This window comes from Perognathus longimembris, chromosome 18 (assembly GCF_023159225.1).
Source record: "Perognathus longimembris pacificus isolate PPM17 chromosome 18, ASM2315922v1, whole genome shotgun sequence".
Taxonomy (NCBI): domain Eukaryota; kingdom Metazoa; phylum Chordata; class Mammalia; order Rodentia; family Heteromyidae; genus Perognathus; species Perognathus longimembris.
Window position 1 is genome coordinate 11,108,927 of NC_063178.1, and position 15,631 is coordinate 11,124,557.

At 45.9% G+C, this 15,631-nt stretch overlaps 1 protein-coding gene across 6 annotated transcripts in view; it reads left to right on the top strand.

Annotated features, from left to right (window-relative positions):
- Window positions 1-15,631, top strand: part of Camk1d (calcium/calmodulin dependent protein kinase ID) — a 291,202-nt gene that overhangs the window by 250,882 nt on the left and 24,689 nt on the right. For all 6 annotated transcript variants that reach the window (XM_048367991.1, XM_048367989.1, XM_048367990.1 and 3 more), the window contains 2 exons: window positions 1,055-1,193; window positions 5,990-6,116. In XM_048367991.1, the coding sequence (XP_048223948.1) occupies window positions 1,055-1,193; window positions 5,990-6,116 (266 nt within the window). The remainder of the gene's footprint in view (window positions 1-1,054; window positions 1,194-5,989; window positions 6,117-15,631) is intronic.

The following is a 15,631-nucleotide window of genomic DNA, read 5'->3' on the forward strand; positions in this document are numbered from 1 at the left end:
GATGATTTTTAGTATTTCAAATAAATCTGTTTCATGTTGTTTTTAAAATTTTTGGTTTTGTAATCATCTTCACACATCCCTGAAGCTTGCTTCTATGTTGGCTTGATTATTTGGATGCTGTTTTTCTAAAGAAGCATAACTCAAACTCAAAGGTAGTTGGTTGAGTCGTTTTTATTCTGAGCTGTCTAGTTCCATTATTCTATTAGACTCAGGGCAGCATAAAAGCCCAGAGGTCAAGATAAGGGGCTGTGGAGCCTGTCCCCCGGTGCCTTGATCCTTGCCAACCTCTTTCCACTTCTATAAATTAAAAAATAATGCAATCTGAGATTGAATGCAGATTAAAGTGAAATATTGTCAACAACCTCACAGCAAAGCAGTACGATACAGAGTCCTCTGTCTTGTTCCTCGTTCATCACAGAGGGCTTTGACATTCTGTGCTTCTGAGGGCGTGCACCTACTCACTCTTGAAAATGAGTGCCAGTGGCTTCTGCCTGTAATCCTAGCTTCTCAGGAGTCTAAGATCTGAGGATCTCAGTTGGAAGCCAGCCTGGGCAGAAAAGTCCTTGAGACTCTTATTTCTAATAATCTACCTCCAGAAAAAGCAAGATTAGTTGGAAATAACAGCCTTGCAGCTTCCCTGCCTGACCTGCAATCAAACTTGCAATTCTCAGCTATCAGCCTCCGAAGTAGCCAGGATTATAGGTGTGAGCTACCAGCACCTATCCAGGAAGGTCCTTTGACTTTACCTTGTCACAGAAGCATACAGTGCAAAGTCAGGAGAGCGCTTCTTAGGCATAGTTGGTGCAGGGGTCCTAGGTTGTTGTTGTTGTTCTAATCACTTTTATTTTACTTGGTATATTTCTGCTGCCCTAATATAGGGCACTTTCTAGAACAAACTCTAAACCTAAAACATAGGTTCATTTTTCAATTTGTTTTCAAAGTAAAGTTTGTGTCTTTATCACACGGAGAGCTCTTGTTGATGGCTTTCCCTGCATTCATCAACAGTTCCTCCCACCCCTCTAATTTGTTCTCTGCGTTTGTGTGTGTTTAACAGCGTATCCGGCGGAGAGCTGTTTGACCGGATAGTGGAGAAGGGCTTTTATACGGAGAAAGACGCCAGCACTCTGATCCGTCAGGTCTTGGATGCTGTGTACTATCTCCACAGGATGGGCATCGTCCACAGGGACCTCAAGGTGAGGCCGTTGCTTAGCAACATCCCCCACCCACTCCGCACCACCCACCACACCAGCCCAAGCTGGTTTCACACTCATGATCTTCCAGCCGCAGCCTCCCAAGTCCTGGGATAACAAGGTGGTCATCTTTTTTAAGGCATTTTCATAGCCACCTTTACCAAGAAGCACTGAAAGATCTGGACTTTCTTGGTTCAAAGCCAGCCCAGGCAGGAAAGTCCCTGAGACTCTTTTCTCCAATTCACCACCAGAAAACTGGAAGTGGAGCTGTGGCTGAAAGTGGTAGAGTATTAGCTTTGAGCAAAAAGAGCTCAGGGACAGCACCCAGGCCTTGAGTTCAAGCCCCATGACCACCACCAACAACAACATAAAATGACTCTCTGTTGGGCCTGGCTTTGGCTAGTAGTGGTAGGGTGTTTCACCCAAGACTCTGGGCTCCATCCACTGAATAAGTACATTGAAATAAAAAGTACAAGACTCACTGTCAACTTTTCTCTTCTCTCTGTATATCATGTTCCATCAGTTTCTCTTCTCATAAGCCACATTAGGACCTTCTTGTGATCTCAGAGATATAGGATGTTTACGTGACTCAGAACTGGCTTGAGGCTAAGCAGCATCTCTGCTTGCTGGGCCTTGTCAGCACGCTGACTCTGCAGGCCTTCAATTTAGTCCCCAGTCTCAGGAAAACCCACCAAATAGCCATGCATTGGCTGGAGGGAAGATACTATAGTTCAGTCCCCCGTTAATGGCATTGCGCAGGTGTTTGCAGGTCCCAGCCTGTGGGGTTTTAGGGACACCAGGCTTATCATTGTGGGAACATGGCCATTTGGGGATCTTTCTGTAATCTCTTTACAGAGGCACAGACAAGTTTCATCAAGGTAGAGGGAGCTGGGGTTGCAAAATTTTATGAACGTTAAAGAAAATTGAAAGCACCCACATAGTCTAGGCTGGAGCTATGAAGAGCTTGATTCTTTGATGAAAGAAAGGGGCGCAGTTAGGAATACAATCCACCCTGCATGCAAATATGCCCCTCTCTCAAAACTTCTGGAAAGGTGATCTTCTGTCTATGCCTCCAGGAAGCAACCAGAAACAATGAGCTGTTCTTTACATTTTTTTTTTCAAAATGCAGGGAATGAGACAGGGGGGCCTAGTGCTGTCTTCTTCGATTCAGATAGGGTCTGAGCCCTGTACTGTGGACAGTGGGGGCTGGACCCCTGTGTGAGGGGGAGGGGCCGTCATCTCTGGCTGCTATAGATGGATGTCAGTGCCTCTCCTGAGGATTATGATGGCCAAAAATGTCTCTAGACTTGGCTACATGTCCCCTGAGAGGCAGAAATGCCCCACCACCACCACCACCAATGGAAAACTACTAGACTAGGAATGTGGTTATGCTAAACTGGAAGTGTGTTGACGCAGATCTTTTTAAAGATTGCTTTGTGAATTGGAGTTCAGATCGGTCTTCTGCCAGGCACTAATGGCTCCAGCCTGTAATCCTAGCTAATCAGGAGGCTGGGATCTGAGGGTTGCTGTTTGAAGCCAAGTAAATCCAAGAGACCAAGCAACAAGCCAGAAGAAGTGTGGCTCAAGTGGTAGAGCACTGTCCTTGAGTGAAAAAGCCAAGCAAGACGAAAGCACACTGAGTTCACGTCCTAGCACCAGCATACACATGAAAGATCAGTATTTCAATCAGACATTGTCCACAGTTGTCGATCAAGGCTACCATATGGTAATAAGCAATATAAGTTTCCTATAAGCCTTACTAGGACACTTCGCAGAGCTGCTGTACACGATGGTCAGATCCCCTTGGGGCAGCCCTCACCCGCAACCCACCTGCTTGCCCCCTTGTGTCCTCCCTTCTAGATGTTTCCTTAGCCTGTCCTCTCAGCCACCTTCCCAACTCCCTTTCTCCCATCTCCAGGACAAGCCTAGCTGTCTTTACCAAGTCTGAAGCCAGTACAAAGCATTGATCTAAACTGCGGATGTCTCATTGATTTAACCCTCTTCTCGCATAACTGTTCTTCAAGCAAACGTTTTATTGACCTGAATAAATACGCTGCGAGGAGAACATGAAGGGAGATCCTTTGGCTCCTCTGGAAATCCCCTGTCTGCAGTAAAGCTTATTTAGTGGCAGGACTCGCTTGCTTTTGATTGCTTCTTGCTTCTGCTACAGCTGCAGAAGTCAGGGTGGGTGAAAGGGTATGGAAAATGAATAACCAGAAACAGAAAAAAGAATCTTTCCTTCTGCATCTCTAATTAGATCTTGTATGTCAATGGATAGCTCCCCTAAATAGCCAAGGGAGAAAACACTAGCCATGTGCACTTTATGATTAGAGTACATCTCCTTGTTTCCTAACCATTGTTCTATTGTCACCTCTCGATTGATTACTTTGATTCTCTTTGAAAGCTCCTTTGATTTTTCTCCTACTCACAGGAATTGTCACTGGACTTATTGAATCCCGTTTCCTTTGTGTTGTTTTTAGAGGTGAAGGATAATGTTTATTCCCTGGGTTCTTTTGAAGAACAAAATTATTTTGACACTCATTATAACAATAAAGAAGCCTTATTTAAGATTGTTGCAATGGAGGGGCCGATGGAACTACACTCTGACCAAATCCTTATCTCCTATCTCCCTGTCTTGTTACCCTGACCTGTCTACCAAAAATTGATCAAGTTGTCTCCATGAATCAGTTAATATAGATGAATTCCCCCACACTCCTGATGTTTTTCTCACCAGCACTCTCTCCCCTGTTGCAAAGCCTCATTGCCATAGTGACAAACACTTAACCATCTTTAACAAGCTATCCAGTCATTTTTCTCTTTTAACAACATCAAAACTGCAGGATGAAGAACTTGACCAGACTTCATTGGGGGGTGGGGGGATTCTTTCTCAACTGATGTAGTCTGGATTCTAAGACTGGACTGGACTGGCCTGAGGGGAGGGAGGGAAGTAAGAAGAGGGCTTCGAGGAGCCCAGCTAAAGTTTCGTCAAGGACAGAGCCTTTGCTAGCTCTCAAGTTTTCTTCCCAGCATAGGGCTGTCGACCCCTCCACCCCAGACTCTCAAGTGCAACTAAATGGGCTCTGTCCCTTATCTCCCGGCAGAAAGCCAAAAAGACAAAAGCCTCCTGCCAATTCCTGCCTTCAAGGGCTTTGATACCACATAACTAGGCCAAGAACCATTCTTCTAAGCAAATCTGGTCGTTCTACATAGAACGTTGCTGCGATTCTCTCCTTAGGCACTGAACATCCACTGTGAGGCCTTGAGAAGAGAGTACAAGGCCTCACCTGGGGTGAGGGGGGAGGAAAGCCACAGGGAAATGGTGAGGAAGACTGGCTCTTCCTGTCAGATCCTTCCCACGGCATTTCCTCTGAGGTTATTTACTCAGTGAGTCTTCAGAATCGTGGTAGGTGGAAGATCCTGGACGTTATCTTCCCCCAGGGAAAGCATCATCAGTTGAAGGCTCTTTCCAAAAGAAACAGCAAATATAAGCATCTCTTCTGCATTCAGGTTCTCAGCCCAGTGGACCAGAGAGAACCCTGGGACTCTTGTGGCTCAGTCTCCCCATCCTGAACCTTGCCAGGAACACGAGATTCCCGCATTTTACATACAAAGAGATGATACTCCTTTATTTCCCCTAAGCTCCTCCCACCTGTCCAGAGTTGACCCTGGCACAGACACCACCAGTTAAGACCAGAATATGGACTGTAGCTCGAGCCAAGACCCTGAGTTCAATCCCTAGTACCACTGCTACCCTTAAATGACAGGAGGATTATAGTTGGAATGCTAGCCTAGACAAAGTAAAGACAAGACTTTCTCTTACAAAAAAACAAAAAACTAAACACACAAAAAAGCCAAAACAACTGAGGGCATGGCGTAAATATGCCTAGTGAGAGTGATGCCCTGAGTCCAAACTCAAGCCTAACCCCACCACCACCAAAACAACATAAAGACAAGAGAGAAAGAAGAACTTAGCTATGTAGCTATCTGAGCTTAGACAATGCTAGTCAAAGGAGCAAACGAGAAACCAGGCTTGGCAGAAAGGCAAACCGGGCCTCGGCATCCTTCAGGACGCATGGCTACAAAGTGCTGCAGCTCCCAGCTTGGATTACATTCCACTTCCCAGGGAGGGAAGGGAGCGGCGAGGGAAGGGATCCGTTTCAGCAGAAGGCAAATAGAGCCCCTCTGCTAGGACTACAGAACACTATGGACTCTCTTGGGCTTAGAGAAAAGCAGCCAGCAGGGGTCACTAATTAAAAGAGGGACAGAGGGCTGGGGATATAGCCTAGTGGCAAGAGTGCCTGCCTCGGATACACGAGGCCCTAGGTTTGATTCCCCAGCACCACATATACAGAAAACGGCCAGAAGCGGCGCTGTGGCTCAAGTGGCAGAGTGCTAGCCTTGAGCGGGAAGAAGCCAGGGACAGTGCTCAGGCCCTGAGTCCAAGGCCCAGGACTGGCCAAAAAAAATAAAAATAAAAATAAAAGAGGGACAGAATCCCACCTTCAGAATGGATTTTATTTCTCAGAATCCCCGTCCCCCAAACTGAACACTGAATGGACATGTCTGAGAGGCGTCAGGTTCTTAGATGGCCCCAAAACATGTTCAGGCATTTTAAGTAGCCAAGGTATTAGGAAAGGACAAGCCAGATGCTAGGCTGCATGCCTAGTAAGCCCTGTTTCAACTGAATGCTATTGATAGACATCTACTGTGGCTAAAGGTAAGTTCGTCAGTAGGTTGAGTCTCCCACGATTAGTCCAGCTTCAAGTATAATCTGTTTTTGTCTTTTATTTTCTTTCTAGCCTGAAAATCTGTTGTACTACAGTCAAGATGAGGAGTCCAAAATAATGATCAGTGACTTTGGATTGTCAAAAATGGAAGGCAAAGGAGATGTGATGTCCACGGCTTGTGGAACCCCAGGCTATGTTGGTAAGAAGAGTGTGTGTGTGTGTGTGTGTGTGTGTGTGTACACGCATGCGTGCACAAGTGACACGAGTCCACGTCAGCTCTCTCAGTCTTTGTAAGCATTTGAGCCTTAACGTGATCACCTGCCTTCATTTCTCTCGAGGGAAGGATAAAATATGAGCTACTGGAAGGAGATAGCAGGGAAGTGATTTCCCCTGAAACCTGTAATAGTTGGAAAGAAATACTGTTTGATTTGGTGGTGAGGCCTGACTGGAGGCTGAGAGTTTGTTTGGAGGAATCCCCAGGTTCTAACACCAGAAATATTGCATGTATCTGGTTTTTTTTTAAATGATTTACAGTGACACTGAGATTAAAATAAGATGCAAACACAATAAAACATGTAAAATGTTGAAGTAGATGCAGCCAGAAAGGGGAAAAAAATTACCATCAGGAACCCTGATCAAATATGATGAAGTCATAACCTTGATCTGTACTGGGAAACCAAGAGTTAGGGAAGCTTTTTTTGGGGTTGTTTTTTTTTTTTTCCTGAAATCAGAACCTCACAGTCTGTGCTGTGCATACAAAATGCAGAGAACGCTTCTGACAAGCCTGAGCACGTGGTTAGTGAGGTTTTTCATGTCCCCTGGGATACCAGAGTACTACCATGGAAAATGTGTTAGTCAGCTTCCTGTTCCTATAACAAATACTCGAGGTAATCATCTTATAAAGAGGAAAGGTTAATTTGTGTTCACAGCTTCAGAGGCTTCAGGCCATGATTGCTTTGGCCCTCTGGCTTTTAGAAAGAAATACCAGTGATTGATTGATATGTGTGTGTGTGTGTGTGTGTATGTATGTATGTGTGTGTATGTATATATATAGTGTGTGTGTGTGTGTGTGTGTGTGTGTGTGTAATTTCTCTAGGCAAGAGTAGATTTAAAAATGAATGAGATAATAGGTGTGGAGATAGCTGTAATTCCGGCACTCAGGAGGCTGAAGCAGGAGGCTCTAAATTAAAGGATCAGACTCCGGATTTCTCCCAGGATTCCCCTGGGGTGCAGTCCAGCAACAGGGTGAGCAGCCGTGGAGAGGATCCAGGTGGGGGAGGGGGGCCATCCACAGGCCCTGGTAGGACACCCCATGCAATTGGCCGGGTTGGCAGCCACAGAAGTGGTGAACAGCCAACAGATTCCAAATGTTTTTTTTTTTTTTGGCCAGTCCTGGGCCTTGGACTCAGGGCCTGAGCACTGTCCCTGGCTTCTTCCCACTCAAGGCTAGCTAGCACTCTGCCACTTGAGCCACAGCGCTGCTTCTGGCCATTTTCTGTATATGTGGTTCTGGGGAATCGAACCTAGGGCCTCGTGTATCCGAGGCAGGCACTCTTGCCACTAGGCTATATCCCCAGCCCTCCAAATGTTTTTTTAAAGGCAGCACAGCAAGATTTTCCGAGAGGTTGGCCAGAGCGTTTGGGAAAAGGAGAGGAGCCAACGATAATCCCCAGGGGTTTGGGCCAGTTGCTTCGCATGGAGGAGGAAGGACCTGTGAGTTGAGTGTGATGTGGAAGTTCGCAAACAGGAATTTGGATTTGGATTTGTTAAAGGATCCCTGGGTCCCAACGTCTTTATGAACTGACCAGCACATCACCTTGTTTGTGGTGTGTTTCTATTGACTCCTCCTTCGGTGTATATGGATTTGTCTACATAGAATGTGTGGGTGACAGTATCAGAATGTATGGCTAAAATGAACAATCGACTCACCCTCTCCGTGCAACCCAGTCCAGCCCTCTTGTGCTTAGAAGCCTGGCCCAGCAGGCTGAATGTAAGGCATGTAGGGAGGGCTGGACTGACATTGTCTTCAGGTTTAGTAAGAACTATTTGAATACAGAATGAGAAAACCTACCTTCCCACCTCTTCTTCCCAAGGCAGTCTCTGCCTTTACAGCTTCAGCTCCGTCTCTTTGTAGTTAGAAGTGTTGTTTCCAGTTTGTGAGCCATTGTTTTAGTTTTACTATTATCTAAATGGCTATTCCAAGAATAATTTATCCTGTCAACATCAAGTGATTTCTATGCAACATAAGTGAGCTCCCCAGTAATGAAGAAGCAGTGGGAAGAAGCGGTATTTCCAAGCATCACAGACATTCTGTGTCTAGAGGTGGAAATAGGAACATAGCTTCCTTCCTTCCTTTTCTCCTTTCCTTCCTTCTTTCTCCCATTTTTCCTTCCTTCCTTCCTTCCTTCCTTCCTTCCTTCCTTCCTTCCTTCCTTCCTTCCTTCCTTCCGAGTAGTGAGGATCCCATGTGTAATCTAAGCTCACCCACCTGTATCTAAGCTCACTGAACTTCACTCTTCCATGGTTGTTTTTTGGTACCACTTTGCTAAGAGAATAGCAGGTTTCACTCCAGCTGTGGGAAGATTAGAGGGCTGGCTCTGTCACCACCAAGCAGGTCACCAGTGGAACATAGTAGGTGAGCAGTACTGACATAGGTACAGGGGCACATTTCACATATGAGGCAACTCAGACAGGTAAGGAAGGGATGGCGGACAGGCCTGACGGGGCGAGAACATTTGAAGAAAGCAGGATTTGAAGGAAGGGCAAAGCTAAGGGAAGTTCAGATTCAGCCTGGGCCAGGGAACAGAGGCTGCGAGTCATGAGCTGCTTGTAGGATCTGAGAGAAAGGAACAGCCATCTGGCTTGGGGAGAAAGCTGGTGGAGGCCGGAGAAAAGATGGGCCCATCTGGTGGAATTCAGCTCCTTGCATTATTAGCTCCTGGTGGCTAATGCAATATTGACCTGGATTTCCAATCCATTGAACTTGAGTCAAGTTATCACCAGGAAGAGGTCAAGTCAGAGCTAAGAAACTCAGTAAGTGACTTGCAGGGATGGCTCAGTTACATGCATTAAAACACCCGAATAGATACAGCTGAATCACCCAGCAACCATAGGAAGTGACAGAAAACACCTGTTTCAGTTGTGTTATCAGTGAGACCACTGCTGTTTTGACAGCGGAGCCCTTGTTTTGTTGGTGTGCTTTTGTCTCTTCTTCAGTGTTGTCATTTGTATGCATATGTGGCAGTTCTGGTGACCAGAATTAGGTCTCCTGGATTCATAAAGACCATGAAACTCTTTGTTAAAGAACTTGGAGCCTCTGTCTATAGGTCAGGTGGGCTCACTGTGGCCTAGAGGGTGGCAGGGTGTTCCTCTCTTCTAGAAGGGTGACCCCAGGACGGCTGAGCAGCCGTGGAGGGGGAGGGGAGGGGCATTAACTGCTCTGTGATAGTTTTGAAAAGAGTGAATTTATTTTTTCCCATCAAGCCTTATCGAGCGGTGACGGCTCACAATATCTCACCTGCCACACGGCAGTTATTTATGATTGGAGGTGAGTCAGATCTGATCATAAATAGAAAGGAGCACTGACATACAGCTGCCTTTCTGTTCTTTCTGTTCAGCATGATCCACTTCTGTTCTCTATATATGGTGACTTTATTTTTTCCCCCCAGTGCTGGGGCTTGAACTCAGGGACTGGGTGCTGTCCCTAAGGTTTTTTTGTTTTTGTTTTTTGCTCAAGGCTAGCACTCTACCACTTGAGCCCACAGCTCCATATTATAGTTAATTGAAGATAAATGTCTCACAAATTTCCCTGCCCAGGCTGGCTTTGAACTACCTTCCTCAGTCCACCTCCTGAGCAGCTAGGATTGCAGGCATGAGCCACCAGCTCCTGGCACTGGTAGCTGATTTTTTACTTTGTGGAACTGTAGGGAAGGCCTCATTGCAGCTTCCTTTCAGAACTTAGTTGTAGCTTAGAACTCTGGACCACCTCTGCTTTAACTTCCCTAACATAATTTAATCACATTTTTCTAAATGGAGATGGAGACCAGTTGACCAACATTCTCAGAGAACCTTTTCTTTTTGCCTCAGCTAGAGGACTTCCCTTAATTCAGGCCTGGCCATGTTTATTGAACTTGATAGGAGATATGAGATTCGAGTGAGCTCTTGGAAATCTGAGGTATCAGTGAGTATAGTGTTGAAATGAAGGCCTGCACCCCAAGTCAACATAGCCCGCAGTTGGTGCCTGCCAGAGTAGTGGGCCTGAATGCGAGCGTCTGCCATTGTTTCAGTACAAGAGGGACGTCCAAGCCGGCCACAGAAGTAAACTGAGTTCTCAGGTTCTTATACCTAAGATAAACATGTGGAGCTAAGTGTCTACCAGGTTCTAACACAAAGTGTTTCTATGGCTAGGTGACTTTATCCTTTTTCAATGTATGGGAATATCAGTGGTCATGTTTCTTCTATAGTTGCCCAGAGAAGACTAGAATTAAAAAAAAAATAACTGGGGATTAAGCCGATGGACAGCACACATTGTTGTCATCTTGAGCAGCCTGAGTTATCACCACTCAACTTTCCTCATAGCCACCCTGTGTCTAGCCCTTCAGTCTTGATTCCTGGAGTGGTCCCTGCTCCCCAAGCTGAGTTTAAGATTTGTTTCTCACTCAAGTATCATATTCTAGTACCTGAACAGAAGCAGCCCATCATTGTTCTTACCCTCTTGGCCTATTAGTCTTGACATGGGATTTTAAATAGTCAATGAATTCTCACATAGAGCAGATGAGTAGGCAGAGGCTAGGGATGGAATCTGGATTTCCTTTTCGGAAAGCAGCCACCACAAGGACAGCCACACAAGCATGCCACGTGGGGTGTTGTAACCATCCACTAGAGATGACAGGGCCCTCTTGTGGGGAGACATGTATGCTACCTTGTTTGTTTTTTTAGTAAGTCATGGAGCTTGAACTCAGGATGTAGACACTGTCCCTGAGCCTTTTTGCTTAAGGCTAGCACTCCACCACTTTGAGCCACAGTTCCACTTCCATTTTGAGGGTGGTTAATTGGATATAAGAGTCTCTCAGATTTTCCTGTCTGGGCTGGCTTCGAACCACAGTCCTCAGATCTCTGCCTTCTAAGTATCTAGGATTATAGGTTTGATCCACCAGCGCACTACTTTTATGAACCTTAACAAGAACTCATGATCAGAATACAGACAAGTAAACCAGTGTATACATCTCATTAAACTACTCTTGTGGGGACAGTGGTGGGGACCAAATCTAGGGTGTCCACATCCAGCCTTGAGCTCTTCACCCAGCCCCAGGGCACTTGGCATCCTTCTGGAATTTCGTAGCGACTCTCCCGTGAGTGCTTGAGGTTGGAGTGGAGTGCACAGGTTTTGAACTGGCGCCATTTTGTCATGGTAGAAAGGAGAGAGAATCATACCTTGGTAGCTTACTCTGTTGCGTGTCGTGGATGAAATGTATGACATTGGAATGACTGTCACAGTCTTCTTCATCCTGAAGTGTCACACTTGTCACACTTCACCGTCCTGTCACATCGTGGCCGCTAAGCAGACAGGGTGTTAAATCCCCCAAGGATGGCACCCCAGCTGTTTGTTGCCATATTACCCTGAAGTGCCTTACTCAGACTTTTGACTTCCTCCAGCCCACTGAATTCCAAGCCTCTCCCACATTGAAACCCACATTTCCTCCTCCACATTTTCCATTCCACACCCAGGCCTGAGCCTCAATTCTCCACCCAGCAGCCACATTTTGGCTTTGGTAGCATTGGAGCTGAAATCACAGCTCAGATCTCATGGCAATTATGAACCAGGAAAGCGCTTCAGTGGGAACTCTTCGTGCCTGCGGTAAAAGCCAAGAGGCTACTAGGAAAATCAGAGTGAGCCGCTCTTCAGCAATGCATTTCTCGAAAATTTCATCTCCAAGTGAAGAATAAGCAAGAGCTAAGGAATTTACATCAAGAAGAAGCCCGTAATCCAAGCTACCCGAGAGACTAAGACAAGAAGAATCTGTTTGGGGCCATCCAGGGCAAAGAAGTTTCCAAGATCCTTTCTCAAGGAAGAGTGAGAGCAGGAAGCCTCACAGACGTGCATGCCCCTAGGAGGAAGTGAGACCCTATCTCAAAAAGAAGCCAAAGTCAGAACTGGGGGAGTGGCTCAGTGATAAGTTGTCTTGCCTGCAAGGACCTAGTTCAAAGCCTCAGTATTGCAAAGAGAAAAGAAAGAGGAAGAGAAGAAGGAAGGAAGGAAGGAAGAAACAAAGGGAAAAAGAAAGAAAAGAAGGATAGATCCAAGCTGTCCTAGAACCTTCTGACCCTCCTCTGAGAATTGAGGTAAAGAAAGACCAACAGTGGATGAGGATTGATTCTATTTCTCTATTGTGTCTATTTGCATATCATCTGCCAGAAATGGAGATAGACCAGCACCTGCTAATTTATTAAGGTGTTCATAGGAAAGTCCCTCACTATGTATGCTATCTCTCTCTTTCTCTTTCTTTCTTTCTGTGTGTGTGTGTGTGTGTGTGTGTGTGTGTGTGTGTGTGTGTGTGTGTGTAACTGTGATGAATTTCTCTCTGGGACAAATTCTTCCCTCCAGATGAACACAAATCTGGACTGTATTCTCCATGGGCCTCAAATCTTTATTTATGGTCTCTGAGCAGACCACCTTCAGCTTTCTCTCCCACCTTACTCCCTACTGTTTAAAGTAACCCTTGCCACCTCTTCAGTGCTATTAACTCTGGAATACTCTGATTTGGGATGGGGTGCTATGGAATTCAGAACTTCCAGCTTGCCAGCCTGCCACTTGGACTCTAGAGCTATACGCCCAGCACTTTTTGCAGTAGCTGTTTTTCAGATAGGGTCTCATATTTTTACCCAGGCTACAATCATCCTATTTACATCTCCAAATAGCTGGGATAATAGGTGTGTGCCATGCCCCCAGCTTCCTGGTTGAATCAGTATTAAAACACCCTGGGTTCTAGAAACCATTGCCTGCAAACTGGACTTTCCCATGTGTTGATAGTGAGTCGCACAGTCGTCGACCCAGTTTCTTCACATTCTAAACCTCCTGTTTTCTAAAGAGCCCAAGAGAAGCCCGAGTTTAGAGGAGCATCTCTGTCCACAGACCGCCCTGATGCCTCGTGGGCTGTTCTGCTGAGGCAGAAATGGTTCCCATGGCGATGAACTTCTATTTACTGATGTTAGTTTCCAACAGGAATCATAGAGAGAGCTGAATTCATGGCACCCAAAATTCGGTGGGAATGGGGGTTCTGAGAGATCATATAACAGCCTATTAGCACTAAACCTGGTAATTCTGAAATCCCTTTGAGAGGAGGTTTTATTTTTTTATTTTTTATTTTTTTTGCCAGTGCTGGGGCTTAGGACTCAGGGCCTAAGCACTGTTCCTGGCTTCTTTTTGCTCAAGGCTAGCACTCTACCCCTTGAGCCACAGCGCCCCTTCTGGCTTTTACTGTGTATGTGGTGCTGAGGAATAGAACCCAGGGCTTCATGTATATGAGGCGAGTACTTTACCACTAGGCCGTATTCCCAGCCCCTGAGAGGAGGTTTTAAAAGAAGAGTAGCTTGATGTACAAGTGACAAGAGTTAGGAGCAGTGCCAGCTCGTGGATTCCCCCAAACTTCCATCAGGAGTCATTTGCTCATGGAATGGTGTTTAGTGATCACTTTTCTCTTTTAAAAAATACAGGTAGCTTCTCAGTAGACAGGGTTGGCCCTCCAAAATCCATTTGTCCCTCTTTCTCTCGTACTCTTTCTTATTCCTTGTATCAGCTAACCGCAAATACTCAAGACAGCTAAGTGTGTTTGTGCCTGGTTGTGTGGAATGTGGGAGGAGTCATCTCTTCACAGTGATGGTGTGCATGGTAATGTGGGTTTGCTTGAATAGGCACATGTCAGCCCACCAGAAGGTGCTGAATCCTGATCATATAAAGATCAGCAGATTGTATATTGTATATATGTCTACCTGACCTAGAGAAGGGAAAGAAAAACAGGGTGTAAGATATCACAAGAAATGTACACACTCCCCTACTGTGTAACTGTACCCTTTTTGCACAACATCCTGTCCAAAAAATTTGTGTTCAATTAATAAATAAATTAAATTAAAAAAAAAAAAGATCAGCAGAGCCAAGTCCCTGCCTTCTAGCAGCGAGAGTGTGGATTCGACAAAAAGATTGCTGACCGCAAGGGGAAAATAGATGGCACAGTGGGAATCATGGGAGATTTGGGCACGTAGACTAGGGAACCCAAATGTCCAGCCCTCTATTGTCCAGATAGAGCTGTCCCTGTACCAGCATCCAAGCTTTGGCCAAGCCAAGGGGACAGCCAGAAGGGTGGAGTTGTTGTCTTCCTGGCATCACTGTCTTCATTACCTCCAGTGCAGTGGCCCTCTCTCCCTATGGATGCCAGCAGCCCCCAGGGGCTTTGTCCTGCCACCCATAGGGGCCCCTATCCAGGAGACTGTGTCAGAAAACTAGGCCCATTCTTGCTAGGCCTTGGAGCTGATGGCCTCTCCAGTAAGCCAGGAGCCTTTTAATAACTGTTCTCCTTACGAAGAGCTCTGTTGACTTTATTTTGATTGAAAGCCTTCTTCATTACAAGATGTGGGCTGTAGAGGGTCGTCTGTCACACGCATGCGCTGCGGCAGGCACTTAGAAGAGAACCTGAATTCCCCAGCGTCTCTAGGCATGGTTGCTGGCGAGAGATTGCGGGGCTAGCGTGGCTTACAGAGCCGTGGTACATTCCAGGGCCTTGGCAGACCCTGCCCTGTGCCTCATTTGCTCAGAAATTCATTCACCCATGTAGATATTGGATGCTGTCATTTTTCTGGCTAGAGTGGCAGCAGAACTCTTAAATGGAATGAGACTGATAGTACAGTGATAGGGGTTTGGTGGTTTCTCAAGTGTCGCAGCGGGGTATGTGTGTGTGTGTGTGACAGGTGTCTGCCGGTGGCACCTCAGCTGATCCCACTGTAGGACGTTGGAGGAGGCTGGCTCTCAAAGGCCTGCTGTATGCAGGGAACACTAGAACAGAAGAGAGAAAATATCACTGCAGGTTTGGGGGTGTCTCTGTGATTGGGGCTCTCTCCCACATTGCCAGGAGGGTTTTTCTTTCTGTTGGCGGTGGTGGGGTTTTTGTTTGTTTTGTTGGTCATGGGGTTTGAACTCAGTACCTGGGTGCTGCCCCTGAGCTCTTTTGCTCAAGGCTAGTGCTCTCCTGCTTTGAGCCATGGCTCTACTTCCACTTTTCTGGTGGTTAATTGGAAATAAGAGGCTTATGGACTTTCTTGTCCAGGCTGGCTTTGAACCATGACCCTCAGATGAACCTCCTGAGTAGCTAGGATGACAGGTGTGAGCCACCAGTTCCAGGAGGGTTTTTAATTTTATCTGAGATTATTTTTCTTTCAAGAATATCTGTGAGATAAAGAGAAGCCATTGGAAGTGATCTAGGAAAGGTTTTTGAAACACTTTCAAAACATGGTTGGTTTCCACAGTCACATTATAAGTGAAATTAGAATCTAGGGTGTAGGCGTATGCGCCATTATACAACTTTTAAGATATTTGGAGTGGATGGGAATGTTATTTCCAAGGCAGTTTGCTTTGTTTTTTATTGTTAGGTTATACTTCTGCATGTGTCTCTGAATGCAATTAAGAACTCATTAGAAAACAAATGCTTTGCTTGCTTCTAATTG